This window comes from Alligator sinensis, unplaced genomic scaffold (assembly GCF_000455745.1).
Source record: "Alligator sinensis unplaced genomic scaffold, ASM45574v1 scaffold737_1, whole genome shotgun sequence".
Classification (NCBI taxonomy): Eukaryota; Metazoa; Chordata; order Crocodylia; family Alligatoridae; genus Alligator; species Alligator sinensis.
Window position 1 is genome coordinate 1836231 of NW_005841930.1, and position 24851 is coordinate 1861081.

The 24851-nt window shown below is 44.5% G+C and overlaps 1 protein-coding gene across 4 annotated transcripts in view; it reads left to right on the plus strand.

The window, feature by feature from the left end:
• Nucleotides 1–12753, plus strand: part of TRAF3IP2 (TRAF3 interacting protein 2) — a 60917-nt gene extending 48164 nt beyond the window's left edge. For 2 of the 4 annotated variants that reach the window (XM_006019473.3, XM_014517896.2), the window contains 3 exons: nt 1326–1442; nt 3175–3249; nt 9702–12067. In XM_006019473.3, the coding sequence (XP_006019535.1) occupies nt 1326–1442; nt 3175–3249; nt 9702–9848 (339 nt within the window). In that variant the 3' untranslated portion in view covers nt 9849–12067. Of the gene's footprint in view, nt 1–1325; nt 1443–3174; nt 3250–9701 lie in introns of all 4 variants that reach the window. The other 2 variants (XM_025198842.1, XM_025198843.1) reach the window with 2 other exon arrangements.
• Nucleotides 12754–24851: the final 12098 nt, after the last annotated feature.

The following is a 24851-nucleotide window of genomic DNA, read 5'->3' on the forward strand; positions in this document are numbered from 1 at the left end:
TGTGCATCGTCATCCCTGCATTGAAAAATGGTTCAACAAGCTTTAGTTAAAGCACCCCCGCCACCATTTTTCAACACGGGGACACTGATACATGTAACGCTCTGTGTGCTCCAGTTAAAGCACCCCACACCCACCACAGACCCAAAGCACATCTATAAATGCCTCTTGAGCCCACAAAAAACAAATGACACAATGCTGTTCTTGATGCGCACTGATAACTGCATGGCCATGTTGTTTACTTATTCACTAGCATCAGCTTTCCGTGCTTCTGTGTAGTTTCCCACTTTATCACAGACATACAGTGTGGGCAGCCATTTTGTCATTCATTTATGAAACACCCGCCTATTTTCTCACAAGTAAAGGAACTCAAGTGGTACATAAACTGGGGCTTGTACTGTACTGAAGGTCGTGATCATAGTCTGCACTGGCAAAAGTGGTGTCTGTTTCTGTAAGCAGCCATGATTGGGTAACCAACCATTAGGGGTGTGTGAAGCAGGCCCTATTTGATTCAGATTTGGATTCAGCCTGAATCCGGGACAGTGATTCAATTCATTGATTCAGATCACTGTCCCTGATTTGATTTGGCCGAATCCAAATCTGAAGATTCGATGCTGATTCAGAGAATCAGCGATTTGGACATAGACGCAGCTTTAAAAGTTTTTTCTACATACCCTGAGGTAGCAGGCGGCTCGTTAATGCTGCGATGCGCCCCAGCATCACAGCACTCACGAGCCCCTGCTACCTAGAGGTATGTAGAAAAAAACCTTTAAAGTGTGTCTCTGTCCGGATCTCTGAATCTTTCTGAATCTCTCCGTATCAATTAGGAGGGTTCCGATTCGATTCGGAGAGATTAAAGGGTCCTCTGATTCCATTTAGATTTGGAGATTTGGCTGCCAAATTGAGCTGAATCTCCATCAAATCAAATCAGGGACCAAAGCTTCACGCAGGCCTGCCAACCATATACACTTTACCATGTGCAGTTTTGAAAATTTGGGGCTGGAATGTTTTACATTATTTTTATGTGAATATATAATGTATGTACTTTATAGTATATTAATAAAAAGTTACTTCACAGGTTTCAACTTTAAATTGGTAAACTAACAGTTGTCCAGTCTCTTGACATTTATGTATGTTATATGTATGAATAGAGGTATCAAGAAAGAGAGAGGAGTGTCTTAGTTTCACTGTCTTTCACTTGCCAGAATGAATGAGCAATTGCCAAGAACATCACGATCATTTAAAATACAAACTGGCAGGTTTCCGAGTTGCCTCTACCAAACATACTGCATTTCACAATTTCATAAAAGTGCTTTATTCCCTAACAGAAGACGGTGATGATAATCATAGCAATCAGTCCAAAATACAAACAGGATGTTGAAGGGGCTGAATCCCAGCTGGACAGGGATGAACATGGCTTACATACTAAATACATCCACAGGATGGTAAGCAAGGATAAGTGTTTGCCATTTTAAGAAGAATCTGCACTGTCTCCTCTATTTTTGAAAGGCAAATATTTCTCTAAATGGCAGGTTCCTGGTTTTGATATCACTGATCAAAAAAAAAAAAGTTCAAAGGTTTATCCAACCTTTGGCTAGCATTGCAGCAGGCTGCCTTTGACTGCCCCATGAATGACCAGGCACCTGTTTATCAGCTAGGTTAACTGAGGGCAGTCTTGGGCACAAGTCCAGAGCAGTGCTTGCACATACTCTTCTAAATCTATAGCAAGACATCTTAACCTCTCTGCCATCATACCTCATTCTCTTTACTGCCTAATGATAATCCTGTCTTAGTGTTCACATTCACCTTCCCTTCTACCCAGTTTCTTTTACTCAGGAGCATGAGCTAAGAGGTACTGAGTTCTAGATAAAAAATAATCCCTTTTATTTGCATGCACCTTATTTCTCCATGGTTTTGTGGTCTTACAAAGTTGGATTTTTTTTTAATTTTTATTTTCCAGTCCAGCACATTAAGCCCTCTCTCAGGATTTAATCTAATGTCATCTCACTTTTTGCCATGTAATTCCACTCCCACAGGGCAAGTGCTCCTTATGGCAATAAAACTAAGTCCAGGCCTGGCAGTGAATAAGACTCATACCTGTGTACTTTCATGAAGCTAATTGTTTCTGCCTCTTCTGTCAACTCCCCGAGTATCTCACATTGTATTCCTATAGGCCTTGCATTGTTACACCTTAAACCTCACAGAGTTCTCTCCAAAGAACTCCAATGATTCCCCATAATGGGCTATTGCAACAGTGCCCAATCTAGAGCCCGTAGGGCAGATTCGGCCCATGGTGACATGTCATCAGGCCCATGGGACTCCACATGAGTCTGGGAGTTTGGCAGCAGGAGAGTGGTGACACTCATGGGAAGTCTTGGGTCCTGCACGCTAGATCAGGTGCCTGATCCAAGCATGCAGAGTTGGGTGGGGGTGGTGCCAGGTCCAAGAGCCAAGCCCAGTGCATGGGGGTGGGAGGGGATGATAGCAGGCCCCTGGGGCCCAATCTCACTACATGGGGCAGAGAAGGAGCAGTGCAGAGCCTTGCTGGCTAGTCCTGGTGCCAGGCTCGATCAAGGCCACTGACTGGCCCCACATCATTCATCTGGCCTGTGGGGCCAAATGGTTGAGCACCCCTGTGCTAGCGCATAGCTAGTCCTTCTCCCTGCTTGAAAGCTAAGAGCTTCCAGTCCTCACCACTTCAGAAAAAAATGACATTGCATTAAACATAAGTCTCTGTGACATAAAACACAGCTTGTGTTCTACAAAGGATATAGACTTGGCCCAAAATGTGAAAGTACTGAATTAACCACTTGACTACATTGTTAACTGGAGAAGAGTCTTTATTAAGTCAAACTTATGCAATTTTAGATGTATTTGACAAAATTACTGATGTACTTCAAAATAAAATTATTTGATTTGGAATAACTGGCAAACAGTCAACAAAGCTCTGAAGAATCACTTCCAGTATCTCTTATTTCTACAATAGAGAGAAGTCGTATAAATAGCCATGCAAATGGTGCCTCGTGTAATTAGAAGTGAAGGTTCACTAGCTATAGGCCAAATAACTTAACAGAAGAGTAAGTAGTGACTGCTTTATATGTGTAGGAGTATGGACGTGTGTACAGAAAAAACAATATTAATCTTCCAGCTAAATCTGGCAAATTTGTTCTATTCTAGATGCAGATTGAGTTTATACAACAAGGAAGCATGAACTTCAGATTCATTCCTGTGCTTTTCCCAAATGCTAAGAAGGTAAAGAAAAACATATATTTGGTACTTGATTAATCATTTGTTATTTTGAGCAAGGTGAAAGATTAAATCTGAAAAGACTCTCTCTCCTAGCCCTTTATAACCTCCTAGTAATCATCTGAGTAGCATTTTTGTTTCAAAAATGATCCATATGTTTATACAAACTCTGCCATATAAATCAGTATGTTAATGTGAGATATTTGGTGCTGATGACTATAACCACTGAAGCAAATATATATTCATACCTTTATAATTGTGCTAGTTCATTCAGATATAATCCTGATGAGTCTAATGAAAGGAGATTTATGACTGGTGTGAAGTTATTTCAACGTTTCAAATGTTTTTTATTAATATTTATTTGTTTATTAATACTGAATGTTAAGATACAGTGCCACTGCATAAGTTGTGGTGGGCCTGTCTAGCAAATTATAGTGGTTCACAGGACCTGAAGTTCCAGTTTAATTTGGAAGATAAATTTGAAAATGGGAAACAAGTAAAATCCAGTACCCTCCCCTTTCATCTTTATAAAACACAGAGAATATTTGTAACAGTAGAAGTATTAAATATATTGTTCTTTCTAAATTCAAGTTTCACAACTGTATTGTCCCCCAAAATTCAAGTGGATACAATATTTGTTGTTACTTTTTCTCCTACAATTTTATCTTAAAATGTCATTGTTCACTGCTGCTGCATTACACCCAAATGGTTGCAGCATTTCAATACTGGACAGAAGGTTTCAGAATAACAGTTTGGCACCTAAATCAATTTATAAGCAAATATACGAGGCCTTGTGCACTTCAGGAGAGCTGTAGGTGCCCATCACCTTTGAACATCTCTCCCAACTATCCAGCTGGTCCAGTAAAAGATTCAAACAAACAAATCTTGCTTCTTACATAATCCCTGGATCATGACAGCTACAACCATACTCATACAAAAACAATATATCCAGGCATCTATTTAATCTTAATTTAGGCATATAACTTTAAATCTGGACATTTGAAAATGTTTTACTTGGATTGTAAAGCATTTAGAATCTTTCAACATACCATATTTTACTATTCTATCATAGATTCATAGAAGTAGGGTCGGAAGGGACCTAAGTAGATCTTCAAGTCCGACCCCCTGCCCTGGGCAGGAGAGAATACTGGGCTCATATGACCCCAGCTAGGTAATTATCAAGCCTCTTCTTAAAGACCCCCAAAGTAGGAGCCAGCACCACTTCCCTTGGAAGTTGGTTCCAGATCCTAGCCGCCCTGACTGAAGTAGTGCCTTCTAATGTCCAGCCTGAACCTACTCTCAAACAACTTATGGCCATTATTCCTTGTTACTCCAGGAGGTGCTCGGGGAACAGGGTCTCTCCCATTCCCTGCTGGTCCCCCCTAGTAAGTTTATAGACAGCTACCAGGCTCCCTCTCAGCCTTCTGTTCTGAAGGCTGAACAGGTTCAGGTCCCATAGCCTCTCCTCGTACGGTCTGCCCTGCTGTCCCCGGATCATATGAATGGCCCTCCTCTGGACCCTCTCAATGCTGACCACATCCCTCCTAAAGTGCAGCGCCCAGAACTGGACACAGTACTCCAACTGCAGCCTGACCAGTGTTGCATAGAGGGGGAGGATCACCTGCTTGTGATGCATCTGTGGTCATGCAGCTTCCAAAGTGGTTTTTCTCCTCAGACGGAAAGAAAGGCATTCGGATGTCAGAATTTTTAAATGTTAAGGCTATATTTACATCAGTGGGAACTCTGGGCAGATCAAAAGCAACATATTGCTTTGCGTTTTCTAAAAAAAATGCACTACCAGAGGCCACTGGGCAGGACTAGCCCTAACTTTTTCGAGTTCTTGATAAGTAATGTGCAAGCACAACTTCAGTACAAACAAGATTTTACAGTAGAGGAAATGAAGAGTGGTACAGGAATCTGAAAGGAATAGGGAAGATGGATACAACAAGCCTTTTTAGGCCTACTGACAGATATAAAAATAACAAAATCACACAAATTGTGTCTAAAATTTGTGAACTAAAAGACTACTTAATCTTTGGCAGTGGTTCTTTAGTAATCTTACAAGCTGGTCTGTTAAGCTGTCCCTGTCACAGCAGTAAAGCATGTCTTCAAGCAATGACACTTCTTGGTAGCCATAGTCTAGCGCAGGACATACTTACATTTTCAAGAGGTGCCTTTTTCAACTAAACTGCAAAGTTAGGTCCATCTTAACAACATTTGTAATTGTCTTTTTTATTGTATGTTTCTCTGGCACAAGATCAAACTCCATCCAATTAACTACTATCACTATGAATGGAAGGAGGTGTCAACAACACTCAAAGAGACCACCAAACTGTGAAGTGATCTGGAGAGATTGGAGTAGTGAGGGGGACATAGGCAATTATAGGAATTGTTGTACCAATATGTGTAAACCCTGCCTCTATTGTGAGAATACAAAATGCAGCATAGATGCAAAATGGAATCATGTAAGAGACAGAAATACTTGCACTCTTCAACCCAGCTTATTTACGTTTTGTCCATTTTATCTTTATAATGATGTTCATGTAATTAAGTATTGCTAAAGTTGCCACTAGAAATAGAGCTGACCTCAGAAAGATGCAGGAGTTAAGGTTTGGAACAGCGGTTCCCAACCTTTTTTTGTCGCGATCTGCTGCTGGGAGCAGAGTGCAACAGCGGCGGCGGCCTGGGGGGTGGGGGGAGCTCCCAGCATGCGGCATGGCTTGATGGCTTGTCTTTTGTGTGCAGCGCCTCCAGCATTGCCCCCGTGACACTAATTTGGGTTGTGACCTGAGGTTGGGGACCCTGGTTTAGAAAGTCCTGGGTCATAGTCCCCGCTCCCCATATTATTTTTGGGTTTTATCCAATGATCTTCCAATGTTAAATTCATAAGCAGGCCTGGTGGCAGAGACCAGAACCAGATTCTTGCCCCAGAAGGCTGCCCTCCTTATTGGGCTACTGAATCATTTTTCGCTCTTGCTCTCTGTTTGATATTATGAATCTTGCATTTTGTTTTGCCCTTTGTCCCATCTTCAGTAAGATGTCCCCCCATAATATTCTACATCCTGATTCTTAGGGCAGTCTCCTCAGGTAAAAGATGTAGTTTTGAACCCCCCTGAGCTGAGGAAGACCTAGAACCCAGGTCTACCCTGGAAAACTAGTAGGCAATTATATAAAAGGTGGTTGCAATTTATGGTGGATCTATTTTGCATCTATGCTGCATTTTGTATTCTCACAATAGGGGCAGGGCTTGCAACCTGCAAAGGTGGTTGCAATTTAAATGCAAGCAATTTATAGTATGATAAGATGGTATGCAGCCACAAAGATGTTCCACAGTTAATATGGAACATCTTTGTATCTGGTTTGTATTGGGCATTAATTTGAACATGTGGCACGTTAAAGCAGGGCAGTGTTGCTCCATATTAGGCTGCAGTGCTCAGCTTCACTAATGCTCAAAGGTGGGAACTTCAACTAATGTTGGGTGGGAAGTAACTGATGGGTTCCTCCAGCCTGGGAAATTTAAATCCATGCATGGTGCAGCCCTGCATCAGGTGCCTGGCAAGTTGACTGACAGGTGTTAGGCAGGGGACAAAATGGACTTCTCCCACCCAGGAAGTTTAAACCAGCATGCTAGGCAGCCCAGGTAAGTGTTAACCTTCTGGATAGGGGAGTCTGCTGGCTCCCCCCGCCCAGTATTTTTCAACCCACATGCCAGTCAGACCATGTACAGTTGCCCCACATGTGGGTTTAAACCTCTCAGGCAGGGAGAGCCCATCAGCACTGGACAGCCCACACAGTGCTGCATGGCTCATGGATTTCAACTTGCTGGTGTGCAGAGAGTGCAGAATCTTGGGCTCCACATGTGCCACTAAGTTGAAAGGGCACTGCGGGAAGTGCAGCATTGGGGATATCAGGCTCCCTGCACTGGCAGTTGTATAATTGGGATGTCACTGATCCCAAAAATTGTTCAATTTGCCATGATGTGCAAAATCAAAATTACCCTTAAAAGGCCATTTGTTCTCCTTATTGACTGCATTGGAAGCCTTGCTGGCCATGTCTACATGAGGTGCAGCTACTGAGACCTAAATCTTTTTCACCCTCCTGGTATCAGGCACCTAATTTCTAGGCACTGCAGTTCTTAAATTGGAGCCACCTAAGAAGTAAATCTGGATTTTGCCCTTATTTTGAGTACTGCACGTATTCAATTGTCTAATATGTGCAGTTTGAGTACTGCACCTATTAGAAGATCAAAAGAGACAGTTTATTTATGTATTATTTCTCATCCCAGTCTATAAATAAGAACAGAAAAAACAGATATTTATATGCTTTAAAAATAATAACAAACATAACTTTCCAAGTATGCTTATGAGATAAGAGCCATTGACTTTGTGTTATATTGTACACAGATTTTGAGAGGCCACCATTGTTTTAGTACACTTAGGAGACAGCACGGTTTTTACCCCTACGAATTAACCAAAGGCAGTAGAATAATAAATTTTCTGTGTGTCCTACATTGAAAAATTAGAGGGTAAACAAAGTTGTAATGCAAAGACAATAAACAATGAAAATCAGAAACAGTATTAATCAAAGGCAGTGTAATTCTCCTATTCTTCATGAAATCTGTTCTGAATAATTTCCATCTTTCTTTCTGGATCCTGGGAAATGTTCAGTCTTCAATTACCTGCTTTTATACCTGCAAGCTTGTCTATATCAAACCAAACATAAAGTTGGTCCAATAAAAGATATCACCCTCTAGAATTCTTGCCTCTTGCATATCTCCTGGACAGTCATGACAATATCACCTCAACACCACCCAGTCTTAAAGCTGAACTTTTTATTGCCACTATTCCTATTGGGAGTCTATCCCCAAACCTCACTTCTCTGATGGTTAGAAACCTTGTCTGTCTATATACGAGCAGCAAGGCTACTCCAATGCACTGTAATTACAGTGTGTCTGCTGGAACATGGTAATTACTGCACTCCAGCAGCCTCCAGTGTATCAGTGTCCCCACGCTGAAAAATGGCAGTGGGGGTGCTTTAACTAAAGTTTGTTCAATGAGCTTTAGTTAAAGCGCCCCACTTACCAGCAGCATTAATGTCTCCTACAGTAGTGTTAATAATGCCCTACTTCTGCTAGAATTACCTTGCAATGGTATGGTAGCATTTGCCTCTCTCACGGCCAGGTCACAGTGTTGGCTCATAGGAATCTTACGATTAACTGATCCACTCAAGTCTTTTTCTTACTCTGTTGTTGATAAGCCCCAGTTTGCAGGAGAAACTTTTATCACCTAAATGCATGACCTAGAACTTAGTACTATTACACCATTCCTATTACATTAGTCCTTGAAGTCATTCAATTCTTCTTACATAATATTTAGATCAGGGGTGGGCAAAATGCAGCCTGGGGGCTGGATGCGGCCCGCCAGACCATTCTATCCGGCCCATGGGGCCTCTAAAAAATTTAGAAAATGTATATTTATCTGCCCTGGGCTGCCTGTCATGCAACTTTCAATGGCTTGCCAAAACTCAGTAAGCAGCCCTCTGCCCAAAATCATTGCCCGCCCCCGATTTAGATTTTCCTATGTACCAGCAGTGCTGCATAACTTAGTGTCATCAACAAATATCATCAGCATACTTACTTTTTCTACCATATTCAGTAATGAAAACATTAAATAGAATCAGTTCTAAAGCCAGTCCTTGAGGATACATGTAACCTTCCTCTAGCCTTATCCATGTGTGCATATTAATTATCCCTATTAGCTAGTTCCTTGCCCACCTTACAATCCTTGCATTAATCCCCATTTTCTCCAGTTTAACCAAAAGTCTCATCTGTATCAAATGCTGTACTGAAGCCCAGATAGATGAGGCCTATTTCATTTCCTCTGTGCAGAAAATTGGCTATTTTATCAAAGAAAGATCAAGGTTACTCTGACGCAGTGCAGTTGGTAAACTCGTATTACATTTTATTACATTTTTCTCTATGTTTTTAATTACTTTTTTCTTCCAAATTTGTTCTGAAGTCTTACACAGTGTTGAAATCAGGCCAGTGGATATGCAATAGCTTAGCAACTTCCTCCCTTTCTTCAACATAGGCATTCCATTTGGTATTCTCCAGTCATATATTACCACTTGTGACTTTATAGATACCTTCAAAATAGTTATTAATATCAAGTACATTATAATATTAAGGATGGCTAACAGCATTATGCACAGAGATAGCAATGCTATATACTTGGGGGTTTTTTTAATGAGATATGCAGGATTTTGGCATAAACTGAGACAACTAAAACTGAAACCTAATTTTAAAAATTAAAATACAGTATTATCATCATTGTGAAAAATGTCTATAATAGGCTCTGCTTCAGTTTGTCAAACAGCAAAGCTAGAGAAGTTTCTGCAAGACTGTGATATAGAATCACTGGATTTTATGTGGTTTTGTGGTTTTTTTTCCTCATTCGCAGGAACACGTGCCTACCTGGCTTCAGAACACTCACGTTTATAACTGGCCAAAAAATAAAAAGAATATCCTGCTGCGTTTACTGAGGGAAGAGGAATATGTTGCTCCTCCAGTAGGACCTCTGCCAACCCTCCAGGTTGTGCCATTATGAACATTATTACTTAAAGTGCAGGACAAGCAATTGTTAAAGGTTTGTGTTGGCAAGGAGCCAGGATTCTTCCAGATGGTCTTTTCTGGTGATGGAAGGCACTCTCTCTGCTAAAGGAGTTAGTTGTTTTGGGTAACGCAGGCTCAGTTCCCTGACTTGTTCTCTGCTGTATCAAACATCTCTTTCTGAAGCTGATGGGGAATAATTCCTTTCCCTTGGCTTTTAAACAAACTGCTAATGGAAAGAATGTCTCATTTTATATATTTTCACTGCTGTTTTTAACATACTGTTTTGCTAGTCTGCTGTATAAGTATTTTCTACAAATGATGTTGCATTAAGTTTTAAAAAAATTACACCTTCCTTGTTTGGTCAGGGTTTCTTTGCAGATATTCTGTCACTATGCAGCACTCTCAAACTGCTTGATGTGTGCACAATAAAATGTATTCATCTTTTCTAAGGCTGGCCAGAATATTGTTAATAGTATGCAAAATATTTAATTACTTTTCCAAAGACAAGTGCATATAAATTATATGTAATCTGGGAATAACTCCTGGGGATGGGTAACACATCTTTTTACTCAAACCGTTTTACATAAAACTTGATAAGAGGGCCCTTTTAGCTCTGAGGTTACTAGAACTCCTTTTTCTTACAACATAGTCCCTAATACTTACCAGATTTTATAATAACAGACCAAAAATAATTATATTATTTTATAATAGACCAAATCACAGCAACCTATTGTCCTACAAGTCTTTAGTCATAACCAGAAAAGGCTACAGTATTTATGTCAGCCTTTAGCTCCCCTACTCTTCTTTAACCGTGATTAAAACAAGAACAGTCGCTATTCTGAAACACCCTGGTAACAGAGACATAACATTACAGCCCTTCAACTTGTGTGCCCTTTGTTAGTCAAAAATAGCCACAGATGTTCAAAAGACATGGGGGATTGGCAGCCAGAGCAGCTAGATAATATTAAATCAGCAAAGCTCAGCAGAATTGGTTATTTTTAAAGGTGTAAATCATCTTGGGAGAAAATGGTCTTCCTTCCTCCCTCATGAACATAACAACCAGGATTCTGCTGTACTTGAAGGCTGAAGTCTATAGCCCGTGACTCTTGCCAAATTTTCACAACCAAGCTGAAAATTGGCTAGTCAGAGATTCCATGCAAAGTCCTTAAGCCTCCTCAAGTTTGTTATTCAGTATTACAGTGATCTAAAAATTGCTTTGAAAAACTTATTTTTGCAGGCTATCAGTTAAATATCTTTAACCAAAAGGATGCTATTCATTTCAGAAAGGAAAAATATTTAATTACCTTTCCAAGGACAAATGTGTATAAGTTGCATGTAAACTGATAAGGCCTCCTCGACCATGTGCAGGAGAAATGATGAAAATTTGAGTCTCAAGATTAAAGGTTCTTATAAGTATATCCAATAACTAATTTTCCTTGTTGGGGCTCTTATGTAAGTAACTACATATAAGTAACTTGGTGAGGGAAACATCCAGTGTTGTCAACTCGGACAAGTAAATGAACAAGAGGAAGCATTAAAACATATATTTGCAGACAAAGTCCAAGTCAATTATTAACTCTCTCTATAAATAATACTGACATGCAGACATTCATTTTATAACAAAGTATATACCCTTTGGTCTTGCATTATTTCCTAGCAGGATTTGCCGAGCTGCAGAAAATCAAGGAGATAAAAGGTGCCACTTAAACTTCCACATGTTCTGAGGTGGCCTGTCAGGCCAGCCAATAGGATTTACAGAAGGAAACAATGCCATCTCTTTGTAATCAGGACATGGATAAAAGCAAGAATGCTTAGTTATTACCTAATTGACATGGTGATGAGTGTGATATAAGACTATAATCGGAATTCATTAAGAAAGGGTCGGTGTTATCAGGTTCAAGAGGCTCAAACTACATTCATAGGCTGTAGATTCTTTGAAGAAAATACACATGAGAAAAACCTTAAAGCTGCTTTCTGTTCCACAACTGATCAAGTGTGCTGTTTCTAGTGAGGCTCTTTTAACTTTTCGGGCTAGTTCTGTTCAGCTTAACATAACAAAATAGTGCAGACCCCGTTAACCTCCCTGAACCAGCAGCAAGATAAACACCTGGGCCTGCTCATTACAGCAGCTTGACTAAAAAGCATCATTGTTAGAGCCTACCCTTCCTTATCTCTGGTTGGCAACTGAACTGAAAGTGTAGAAGACCCAGGAATGCTAATGAAGTCAACTACTACAAACTTCAACGGTGATTTCAAGGGAGACGCTGTCCACAGCTCAGTGCTATACAAATGAGATGGAAAGGAAAATGAATAATTGCTGTTATTTATCACACTTTAATACTGTTGATTAGAGCTGTTAGAAGAGCTAGGGCAAGTACCTATTTTTAAAAGGAAAAAAATGGAGTATGGCCTTGAAGTGCAAGAAGTTTACCGTGGTAACAGACAGAAAGAAATCTTCAGTAGTTACCTAGAGCTCAGTGGACAGAACAGGTGCTTACTATCTTTCAGAATAAATGTCCATATTATTACTCCATGACTTTAATGCAAAAGGTATGTACATTTTTTCCCCACCTGAAAGTCTGCTACTTTTTATAGCACCAAAGGCTGTTGTTCAGGAAATAACCAGTTTTCTAAAAATTGCTGCTTTTTGCAGCATCTCTCAAACATCATTTATATTGTAATTATGGTAGGAAAACATCATAACATAGTTTGGCTTTGCTGTGTAGATGGAACTGAACCTACATCATATTCCAGGTATTCTGAAGTTCCAGTTTAGTGCAGAGCTCAGGAATCACTCTTTTCAAGCTAGATCTCTGCTTAAACCAATAGGGCCAAGTTTTTGGCAGGCATGCCACAAATTCTCCAAATACCACTCTGATCCCCTTCTTCTGTTGGATCTGCTGCTCTGCTTTCTACCTCCGTATGCTGCTCCCTGCCTGATATCCAGATCCGCTTTCTGTTCTCTGTGCTCCCTGCCTGATCTCCTGGTCTCCCTTCTGCTTCCTGCCCTATCTGCTGCTGTGCCACCTTCCCTGATGTGCTGTGTGCCACACACAGAGGATGTTCATGCCACTTGTGGCACTTGTGTCACACGTCAGCTACAAGTAGTTTAAACTGTGCTAGCAGTCTTCTGTAATGCACCCCATAGAGTGTAACTGTTACCATGGTACATGGAAATTTCGCAAAAAAACTGTACTTACTAACCCCTCCTTGAGATTGTATGCCTTTGAATATGCATCCCTTAGGTAGCTATCCCTCTGAGGCCAGGATTGCAATGAAAGCAGAAACCCATGTTACATTTATATTTAAACAGTTATTGTTAGCAGTTGGTAGCTCATTTTCACTGCCAGTGGAAACAAAACTTTTTTTTGCATTTTGTTACAGAAAACTTAAGATGGAAATCCTTAGCACTGTTCTCTTGCTCTGTTTAAACTACACAGACATGAACACATAAAACAATGCTGTCCCTGTAGGCAGATCCAAACTGCATGAGAACACAGTTTGGTAACTGTCAGCGTGTCTGCGTTGCGTACCCCCTCCCTGTCCCCAGGATTCTCGCCTGCCACAACTTTTGATCTTCAAACAAATGGGAGGGGAGCAGGTGTTAACCGTGCAGGTACCCACAGGAAGGACTACGCTGAACTGGTATATGGTAATGGTGCTTTATTACTTTTAGTCGGGGTTACTCTTTTCAGGAACGCCCTACAGAGGAGGCAGCTCATGGGGCCCTCAGCAGAGACCCACCTTGGTGAGTGAGCCAATCCCCGCCAACTTACTCGGGCAGTAAGTCTTGTGTGTCGTCCTGGTGATCAGCCGCTAATTACCTCATTAGCAGCTGATTAACTACGGCCCCAGGATTTCCCAGCCGCGCTTGTGCCAGCGTGGAGAGCAAGGCTTCTCCTCAGTCTTTTCTCTTTGCCCCCCCCACCACCCCACCCTCTCATCCTCTGGTGAGGGGTCAGGGTCCTATCTCTTCAGGGCTGGGTCAAGGGTTCCCCCGCCCTCTTTTCCTCCTGCATACCCACGCCGCGTCTTGGCAGGAAGCCACGGCTTCTCACCGTGCCGCTGCTCCGTCCCCTGCAACTCACTGCCGAAGCTGGGGTTTTCAGGTACATGGTGCCAAGGGTCATGTCTATCCTGTAAGTCCGCCACCGCCTGTGAGCGTGAGCCCCTGCCTCGGGGTCTTCTTTGGGGCCTCTCGCCGCAGAGCTCCTCACCCGTGTCTCTCAATCTGCAAGTGCCTGAAGGCACCTTCTGGCAGGTCTTCTCCACTTCTTATCCCTCCTTCCTGAGCCTCATTGGCTCCAGAGGGCATGATGTCTCTCTTCCCGGCTGTGTTAATCATCTTTAGCAGGCCGTGTTAATCATCTTCAGCTGGCAACCCCTCTTAGTAACAGAGTTGCAGCCGGGACTCTGTTACAGTAACAACAGATGCAGCTGAGTTAACTTACTTTTGTACTGTAGATGGGTCTTTGGACAAATTTCCTCTCACTTGAAGGAAACCTGGCTACAGAACCAAGCTAACAACAACAGTCATGTTCAAACTTGTGTGACTTGTTGTTATTGTACACGGGTATCTATGTACTCCCCCTTCAATTAGGAGGGATAGGTGGCTAGGCTGGAGTGCTGTGAGAGGGACTGCAGTTGTCAGTGACCTCTGTCCCCTATAGTGTCAGGCCAGGGCACAGAGTATCTTAATTATATACACATGTATTTATATATATATATAGCTATAGATACACACATACAAAATCCAGAAAAGAAAGTAATATTAATAAATATACATACAATATACAATTTACATATAATTCTATACTCTATAATGAGCGATTAGGAAAATTATTCCACCACCCACGGGCCTCAAACTCAGCACAGGTAAGTATCTGATCTGAAACAGGCAAAACCCAAGTAAAAATAGGTAACCAACAGATAAACTACAGGTAAGTATAAGCCACAAATAAATACAGGTAAACAACAGGTGAGTAATAGCAAAAGGGGTCCCAGCAGAGCCCTAGTCAAAGTTATAAATTCAAGACTCTACTAATCTACTAATGTACAACTATGAGAGTTTACAAAATATAAGGTGTGACATCACACAATATAAAGTGCAAGAACCTCAAAAATAAACTTAATCTCAAGGAAAAGCCTCAATGTCCCTTGAGCCTTTTCCCAAACCCTTCAAGGAAGCCGGTAACTTCAAGGGGGCCCTCCCAGTGGGACCTCCACTTTCAGAAGCCCTTAACTAACCAAGGGGAGACTCCCCCTCCCCTGTGGGAGTCCTTCTCCCTGGCAACTCACGGCTCCCAGGCCTGGAGGGTGGCCCTTGTACTCTGCGCCAGGCTGCTCTCTTGCCTGTGGTGGGCTTCGGGGTCACTGCTCCCCAGAACAGGGCTCCACTATGCAGGGCTTCTGGGGCCTCTGACTCTGCCCTGCCCACTGGCTCAGTAGCCCAAGCACCATCTGGCTCCCTGGGCTCTACCTTTTGCTATGGGTTGGAGGCCCGGGCCACCTCATGCAGCGCCAAGGCTCGATTCACTCCTGGACTTTTTGTGCAACATCGTCTGCACTGAGCTGCTGGCCCAGTGCCAGCAGCTGTAGACCCAAGCTGCTTCAAGTGGCTCTCAGGGTCTCTCACCCTCTGTGTAGCACCTCCTGCACCAAGTTCCTGGCCTCGTGCTGGGGGTTGGGAACCTGAGCTGCCATGAGTGGCTGCCAGGGTCCTGCTCTGTGCACCGGCCTATGCACCATGCCTCTGGCCGCACACCAGGGGCTGCAGACCCGGGCCACCCCACGCAGCTCCCAGGGTCTGGACACTGTGCGCCGTACTGTGCACTGAGAGCCTGGCCACTGGAGCCATCAGCCGCTTTCCGCCACTTCCCGCTGCCGACAGAAGTCTTCAGGGGCTCTTCCAGGCTATTGCTTTGCCCTGCTGAGTAGCTCTCCTCAGCTCTTCTAGCCCTGTTCTCTGCATCCCTCAACGTGTCTGCCACATGCTGGGCGCACAGCTTCCTTTATTCTCTTCAGAGGCTCTGCCCCCCGAAGTTCGACCAGATGGGCAGAGTGCAGTCTCGAACCAGGTCCGAGGTTTTTCTTTTTTTTTTCTCTTGCCCCAAGCAAGGGTGGGGCAAAGACTTTCCCAACAGTTACCCGATTAGTGGATGGGCTCCACCAATCACAAAGAAGATTCTCCGAGCCCGAGACACACTGGGCTGTATCTGTAAGTCCGCCGCATTGATGACAGCCCTACAAAATCAACCACAGCAGGGGACCCAATTCCCACAGGGATGTCCCTTGATATGGCTAAAATCCACACTCAGTCTTGCAGTGTACACGAGAGAGGAATGTATCTAAACTGTCAGACTGTAGCTGGGTAAGTTTTTGGTCTCCACTACAATACTTATTAATGCCTTTCCTGCACTGAAATGTTGTTCTGTGCATCCTTTGAAACTTTAAGAAGAAAGTTTAGATGAAAATTATGCCAGAGTAACTTTCTGTGTACTTCTGTGTACTATATTATTAGTACACATGTGGAATTTAGCCCTCACATGTGTTGTTCTTCAATTTAGGACGTACTGAAGACTCATCAGTGCTATAGCTGTAATCCTATTAAACCATCATGTAGTACCGTTATAGCCTGCCAGGCATGTTAGACCTTGGTTTGGTCTCACCCGTCCAGACAGGGTCAAAGCGTACTATAAGATTGTAATCAGAATGGGTTACAATCCTGCAGCATTGAGTCTTCCCTGCCATATAGTTATTTACACCCAGGCTAGCTGAGTTAAAAAAAACCTACCAAATCAGAAAAGAAGTGTTTTACATCCAGTTTACTTTTAACAAACAGAGATGGAAATGACTCCTTCCCTAAGGCTGTCACACACTTCCATAATACATTCATGCCTACACAGGCAAGAACAAACCACACTGTAATGTGATCAAAACTATGTGATTGGACTATAAAAATTGCCTGGTGTGTTAAAATGCCTGGCATAGATGAGTCCTTACAGTTGCAAAACTACTAGGGTACAGACATGATATATGTATCGCCCTACATTCCTTACCACAAAACCAAAAAAAAGTTTGTTTAATAATAGACTGAAAGCAATGAAATATAGCTTGTTTATTTTGACATATTTAAATATTTCTATTCTCTGGATTTTTTCAATAAAACAGCTTATCCTGAAAATAGCATCCTTGGGAAGTTTTTTAAAGCTGCATTTTTTTTCCTTGGGTTGACACTTAGTTTCTGTGATGCATCCATTCTATTTTCAGCTGTTACGTCATATTAAAATCTGTTAAATGTAATGCTTTGTGACTGGCATATCTGGACAAGATGCACTGCAGTGATGTAGCATGTGAGCCTCAGGACTTTCAGCAAGAGACTTGAGTGCTGAAATGCACTGTTGAGAAGTCTGCAGTCTGAGAGGCTGAAGTAATTTAGTGAGAAAGACTTTTTAAAAGATAATACCTATGAGGAGACTGAACTGAATGGCCTGCATGATAGATTGTGCATTAAAAATCATTTCACCTTTAGGCAACCAGAGTTAATCTAAGCCGAATAGGTAGTGAGCAAAAGTCATTATGATTTGATTGCTGTTTGGCAGCCTGTGTGAAGAGAGTTCTTGGTCATTACATTCACAGTAGATGTGCATCCACATGACACATACTATAACATATCGCAGTTTCCGCTTCAGTAACCTTCCCCCCAAAAAGGCATTGAACAAAGATTGCAAGCTAATTTCAAGACAGCTATGGATAAGTAATATTTTTTTGACCAAGAATCTATTGTGTTGAAGGGTCAGTTACAACTTGTTACCTTCTAAAATTGACAAGCCTGTCAATTAATGAACTCAGACACTCCATACTGGTTTTCACCAAGCACAGAGCAGTGAATCAGGCACTGAAATACTGTTCAGGAAGTCTGGATCCTATTTTTTGCTCCGTCAGTTAATTGATCAAAAGAAAGTTACTTTAACTCTCTCTGCCTAAGTTCATTCATCTATAAAATTGGGATAGTAACGTCTGCCCCCAACTTGACAAAATTATTTGAGATCTACAGGTGAAAATACTATATAAGTGCAAATTTATTTTATTGCTATGAGTCATCTTTAAACATCTCTCCTAGGGCACTGACAGTTAGTGACCCTCCCAACCCAAAAGATGTTCACCGTTGGGTCAGGAGGGTGGGGGATTAAGCTCTGCTTTCAAGCTGACAAATTAACCCTCATTATATCCAGCCAATCCAGCTGGGGAGCTGTGTGCCTGCAGCTTCTCTCCTCTAGCTCTAACCACTCTCCCCCTCCCGGCTCCAGTACTGTCTGCACAATGGGAGGGGGCAGAAGGAAGAGAAGGGAGCTTGGGCTGAGGTTTGCCCAGCCTGCACTGGAGTGGGGGTGGGTGGATTGGAGCTTTGAGCTCCCTCCCCTCCCTTCCCCCCATCTCCCATCATGCAGACAGCCCAGCTGCCCAATCAGACAGAAGTTAAGGAAGGTGCTCCACTTTGGAGTGCCTTCATCTGAACCCTCATATAATGAGGTTTAATTTGTTGCATGATCAGGGACTTTTAAAGTACAATGCAGACATGCACTTCTGTAAGGGCATGGTTGTAGAGCTCTTTCAAGGGGATGATCGCACGGCAAATGTAACTTCTGTCTGCACCTCTAGTGTCCTTAAAGCTTCTAAAGATCCTGGAGTTTAGTTTCCAGGGATATTAATTTGGCTCTTTCTATAAGCACTAAATTAACTCTATTATGACCATTTGGAAAGAAAAATAAACCCTCTTCATATTCCCCCTTTATAGGTACCCTACTGTTATGAAACATGACTAGACTTTGCACAAACATTACTGTAAGCTGTAACAGAAAGTGGGAGAAAATGAGTGAAACATGTCTGTGCCCACCCTCTTTCTGCCCTGTTAATAGCCTGCTCATTGCAGCTTCTAGCATCATGCATTTTCCATTCTGGTTCCTCCATTTTTTTTCTTTCTGCACCGCTACAAAGTTACTTGTATCTCCACAAGAAGCTATTGAATAATTATCACTTCTAGCACAGTTCAAAAGTGCTTCGTTAGTAATTACTTCAAGTAATTTCAAATAATATATTAAATTTGTAATCAAAAGGAATGCAGTATTTTCTCCTTGTCCATGTTCTTTTGAGTACTCGGTGTTCTAGCTCTGTTTTCCAGCTAAATTGATATCATAGCTAAGAGAATCTTATCAGTATTTTTTCACATAGGTACTTTTATGTGAACAAGGACCATTTTTTCATCTGTCACATGTGACCTTTTCTGGAATACTTTAGAAGGTAAATTTTACCCCTTGGGCAGTTGGCCAGTTCTCAGACAGATACAGCCTAGGTATTATTAATTTCCAGGAGTTTGGTGGTAGCCATAAAGGCGCACTGTTTCAAGGAAGAAAAGTCTGCAACTCCTGCCTTCAGTGACTTCTAGCTACATCTGTCTCCTCCCATTCTAAAACTCCCATTTAGCTCTGATTCATCTCCAGTGAGAGAAATTGACTTCCCATGTTCCTGGGTCCCATTCTCTTAATCAGTTCATGATGCTACAAGATGGTGGATGGTGATGGCGTGTATTTACATCAGAAAACAGATATAGGACCACCTACATGTTAAACCAGGCATGACAGCTGCTGAGAATACATGTGGTGACTGTGAGGCTAGCTGCTGCATCAGAAGGATGAATAGGGTAACTGGAAAGATGGATCTGGCTCATGTTGAAGAGGTAAAAAAGAGAAATGAATTTATTCTGTAAATGTGTGTAAGTTGCATGGAGTGAAAGAGAACAGGTATTCAAGGTAGGTATATTCATCTATGCCAGAGAGCCCCACCCCCCACCCCCCAGTGCTGCCCTTTGGTCTGATCAAATCCACACAGGGCATGGCAAGTGCCTATAGCACAGGCCCGCCCTGTGGGCCTTCCTTCTTTTCCTCTTCCCCAGCATACCTGATCCAGTGGTTGCTCCATCTGGTGTAGGACCTGCCACTGTATGCAGCACAGATCCTGGAGTGGCCAGAATGGGTGCTGTGTGTGGCACAGTCTGGCTGGAGCAGCAGCCTTGCTGCATGTGGTGGCTGCCTCAGACTGCAGCAAATGCAGCGCCCACTCCAGCTAGTCCAGGAAAAAGTTGCATGTGGTGCTCACAAGTGCTGCATGCAGCATGGAACCTGAACTGGCTACAGCTGGCGCCATGTGGTGCAGCCCCAAAGCTGCCAGGGCAGGAACCATGTGAAATGTAGTCTGGCCGTGGCAGCCAATGCCTGCAGCACAGCTGCTTCTCCAGCCAGACTACAGACCACATGCAGCCCCCATTCCAACCACTCCAGGATCCATGCACACAGCCTGGGCCCCAGACCAGCTAAGGACCATTGGTCCTGTTTTATATCAGACCATTCTGTTTTTAACTGCAGAGGCTTCCAAACTTGCTGCTGATCCTAGCACTTTCTCTCCCTCATTTCACAGGGTGCCGTGTGTTCATCAGTGTGGGGTTCATGGACCAAATAGTGTTTTTGTGGCCCTTTTGTGGTACCCCTACCCCTTGCTGCTGATTGGCCAAGGGGGCTGGTGGCCCCACCCCTCACTGCTGATTCGCTGAGGGGGCCAGTGGTCCTGCCCCTCCCCAAGGGTGATGTCATGTGTTCTGAAAGTGTCAGTGGTCACCCTAGACTAGGGGTTGTCAACCAGGAGTACGTGTACCCCCGGTGTACTTGGAAAGGGGCTAGGGGGTACGCACAGGCAGGCAGGGACAAAGCATTGCCACTCGCAACCCCATGCCACCTCCTCCCAGGAGCAGGGCTAGGTAGGGAGGGGGGGCAAGGGCAGCTGCTTCCTTCTGCAGGCCGCACAGGCACTGCCCGTCCGGCTGGACGCCCACCACCCCGCCACGCCACCACCACATGCAAGTTCCCCCTCCCACCCTGCATCCAGCTGCTGCCACTCCCTCTTCCCCCCTTCTCCACCAGAAGTGTACCCAGAAGGGGTACATTCCTTTAAAAAGGTTAAAAACCCCTGCCCTAGACCAGCTGAATCAGTCAGTGGATCAGGTATGTTGGGGAAGAATGGGGCAGAGAAAAGGGAGTCTGTGGACCTGATCTGGCCCATTGACCAGCCTGACACGACTCAACCAGCTTATAGGGCTGGATGAGTTTGACACCCCTGATCTATGCTATTGATTTTATTAGTGAGAGGAAAGAGATGGAAAAGAGGTATTTTATTAGGGCTTGTATACACAGCATTTTTGTACAGGCAGTCCTCGACTTACAGCGGCTCAATTTGCGGTGATCTGCACTTGCAGCGCTCCGCGTTTTACACCCCTGTTATTACTTACGGTGCTGATCCTCGCACTTATGGCAGGCAATGGCGGAGGCACCGGGGCCAGCGTGGGACACTTACCAGAGGTAAGCTCAGGCAGCAGCTCCTCCCTGAGGCCATGTCCTCCCAGAGGTGAGATGGGGCTGGGGCTAGGGTAGGTGGTGGGGAACTGCTCCGCTTCCCTGCATCACCTCGGGGAGTGAGGAGGCATGTGGTGTCAGGACGGGGCAGCGGAGCAGTTCCCCAGAGCCAGCGGAGCCCGGGGAACATTTCCCAGCCCCCATCCCTGCCTTGCCATGCCTCTGGGAGTGAGGAGCCACATGGCATTGGAGCTGTTTCTATAAAAAGTTGGGTTATGTTCCTTACCAAGGAATGTAACCCCCTATTATAACATTGTTTCTGTGGGAAAATCAGATTCAACTTACATCGTTTTGACTTACAGCACCTTTTCCAGGAACATAACCCACTGTAAGTGCGAGGATTGCCTGTACTGGTCTAATGCTATTCATTAAAGCCAATCATATAAGCAGTGTCATTAGAAGCCAATCACATAAGCAGCATAATGCCCTAGAATGGATGAAGCTGTATTGATATAAATGCTTATATTGGTATAGCAATAAGCTACAGACCTGTAGTATTGTTAATACTAGCTGCCCTAATATGACATGTTTTAAAATAGAACTATTCACATGTATCAATAGCTGCATAACTTCCTGTAATGCTAATGAAAATTGCACATTTCAAACCCACACATCAAGCTGAGGAGTTGTTCTCATTCCTTCATACATCTGGCTGGGACTGAGAAAAGCTGATGTGTGAGATTTAAAACCCTGGCCAGTTTACGATTCATCACTGGAGACAAAAGAGTCACTTGATAACTTAAATAAGCATTTGAGGAACAGAGTGAATGCCAAGAACTGCAGTCTCAATCACCAGGACTACACTGGTGAGAAAAAAGCATGAAACCTATCATACCGTTTTTCTTTTTTGTTTCCATTTGCCCATATTTCTCATTCTTATTTATTGTTTTATCTACTTTCTGCTTGAACTGCTTAATGTTTCTTGTTTGAAGTGCACACACAAAAAGTCACCTGGAAACCAAGATTTGAGTATCTGGGTTTTGTTCCTGGGCCACATTTATCCATATCATAAAATCATGATTCTTAGTTCCTGCTCAGGCAAGTTCAGCATAGGGAGAAGAGGGCTGCTGCTGATCAGAACTGAGGTCTGTAGGCAGGGTTGGGTTGAGGAACCCTGCACAGAGCATCACTGCATTAAGGTTGTTCCAAGTGAGTCTATTTACTCCCCTAACTTAAAGGCTAAGAAACGTATTATACATAATAGAAACATAACCAATGTGCTTCTTAGAGTAGATATTGGCAATGAGAAGACATCGTCTTAACAGATAGATGGTGCTTACATGGGCAAATGATGCCTCCTAACACTGGAGGGGCACCAGTGTCCAATTGCTGACTGGGGGGCCAGAGGTGGAGGGAGAAAATTGGGGGGCGGGGCCTAAGTATGCACATGCCCCACCCCTGCACAAAAGTCTGCAGGGGAAGGGGTGGGGGGAGGGGAAAGGGCCATAGGGAGGGGAGGGAGTGAGGCTGGGTCTGGCACCAGGCAGGGATCAGGCTCGGGGCTGGAGTCCACTGCACCTGTGTAGCTGCCCCTTCCCCCACGCCAAAGGTCATTGCCCAGCACCGGCATCCACTGCCCCCCAGCTCTGCACTGGCTCTGTCTCCCCGCAACGGCCCCTGTCTGGCCCCAGCCCTGCACCGCCTGGGGGGGCCTGGAGCTGGAGTGAGGCCAGCCTTGGCTGCACTGCCAGGCCAGGGGAAATGAAGCCCCCAGGACCCCTGTCCCGTCCTACCTAAGTCATCCCCGGTGGCTCCTGCAGAGTCGCAGCACCAGGGAACCAAAGAGGACACATGACCACCCCTGATCTTTGCATGGGGCAAGGGCAGGCTGCAGCTGCGAGGCAGTCTGGGCTCTGCCTGCTCCATGCCTCCACGCCTTGCTGCAGCCCTTGAAAGTGGTGCAGCACAGAGCCATATGCCTTGCTGCCCAGCCCACCCAGTGGCAGGACACACATGGCGCCGCGCTGCTTTCAAAGGCTGCAGCAAAGTGCGGAGGCACAGAGCAGGCAGAGCCCAGCTTGCTTTGCAGCTGCAGCCTGCCCTTGTCCCATGCAAAGATCGGCGGGGGGCATGTGTCCCTCTTGGCTCCCTGGTGCCGTGACTCTGCAGGAACCACCGGATGCCACTTGTCCCACAACTTGGCCTGGCTGGGGCTCCATTCACCATGAATGGGACCCCAACCAGGCCGGGTTGTGGGACAATTGGAACCCAGCAGCTCATCCAGGGCCATGGCGCTGGGGAGCCAAGGGGTTGGGGGAATGCACCACCCCTTCCCCTGCTCCCCTGCAGTATGCGCAGTAGCAGGAGTTGCTGGGCTCCAATTGCCCCACGGCCTGGCCCAGCCAGGGCCTCATTCACAGTGAATGGGGCCCCAGCTGGGCTGGGTTGTGGGACAATTTGCACAGTGCAGCAGGAAGCGGGGCAGGGGTGAATGATTTGCCCCTGCCCCTACCCCTCTCCCTCCTGCACTGTGGGGATCTTGATCTCCCCCCGAAAGAAGAAACCCTACCTACCTGCCTGTGCCTGCTGTGCTGAGCTGGCTGCAAGCCCAGCATGCCCCTCCCTCTGCTGCAGCAGCCTGTGCCCTGGTTGCCAGGTGGCAAACCCAGAAGTGCCACTGGCACTTCTCTCAGGGGGGGCACGGCCAATTTCATTGGGTGCATGTGCACCCGCGTGCACCCTTATGCATTGCCAATGACTGCTTACATGAAAGAAGACATTAAAGCAACATCAGCATGTGTGTCAAACTCACCCTGGAGCCCAGGCTGGATCTGAACTGTAGGTGTCCTCCTGGGCCGCATCTGTGAGGTCAAGTTCAGGCGGCAGCATTGGTCTCGGGCCAAATGGTAGTTGTTGGTTTGGGGGCATGTGGCTGCATGGAGCTGTATTCAGACAGCACAGAGCCAGGGCCATGTGGTATCACAAGAGTTCTGGGCAGGCAGTGGTACAGATCCAGGGGCATGTGGCTGCACAGAGCTGTTTGGGCAGTGGCAGGGAGTCAGGGGTGTGCAGTGCTGCAGACATGGACATAACTATGGCTGGCCACCCCCCAGCTCTGCGCCACAGCGTGAATGCAGCTCTGCAAGTCCCCAGCTCTGCAGTGCTGCATCCCCCTAGCTCTGTGCCACCTGGATGTGGCTCTATGACACCACACGCCCTTGGCTCCTGTTGGGACCCAGAGGTCTTCAGGCTTGGATTTGACCTATGTGCTTAGTTAGCTCAAGCTGCATGCTTAGCTTTAATTATGGTCAGGACATGCACCCAGTGAAAGGAGCAGATGGAAAAATACTGTCCCTGATTTAAAACAAATCAGGAAGCTGGCTAACTAAATTGAATAAATATATTCAATTTAGGAACAGTCAGACCAAAACCTACCCCCACCTAAAAATGAAAAGATTACGTCAGAATAGAAAATTCCAGTTAACAGTAACCATATTTAGCAAACAGAAGCAAGATTATTAATATGCATTAGGTGGAAGACTTAAGCTAATTTTATGTATTAAGAAATGCAAAGTTTATGCAAAGAGATATGAAAG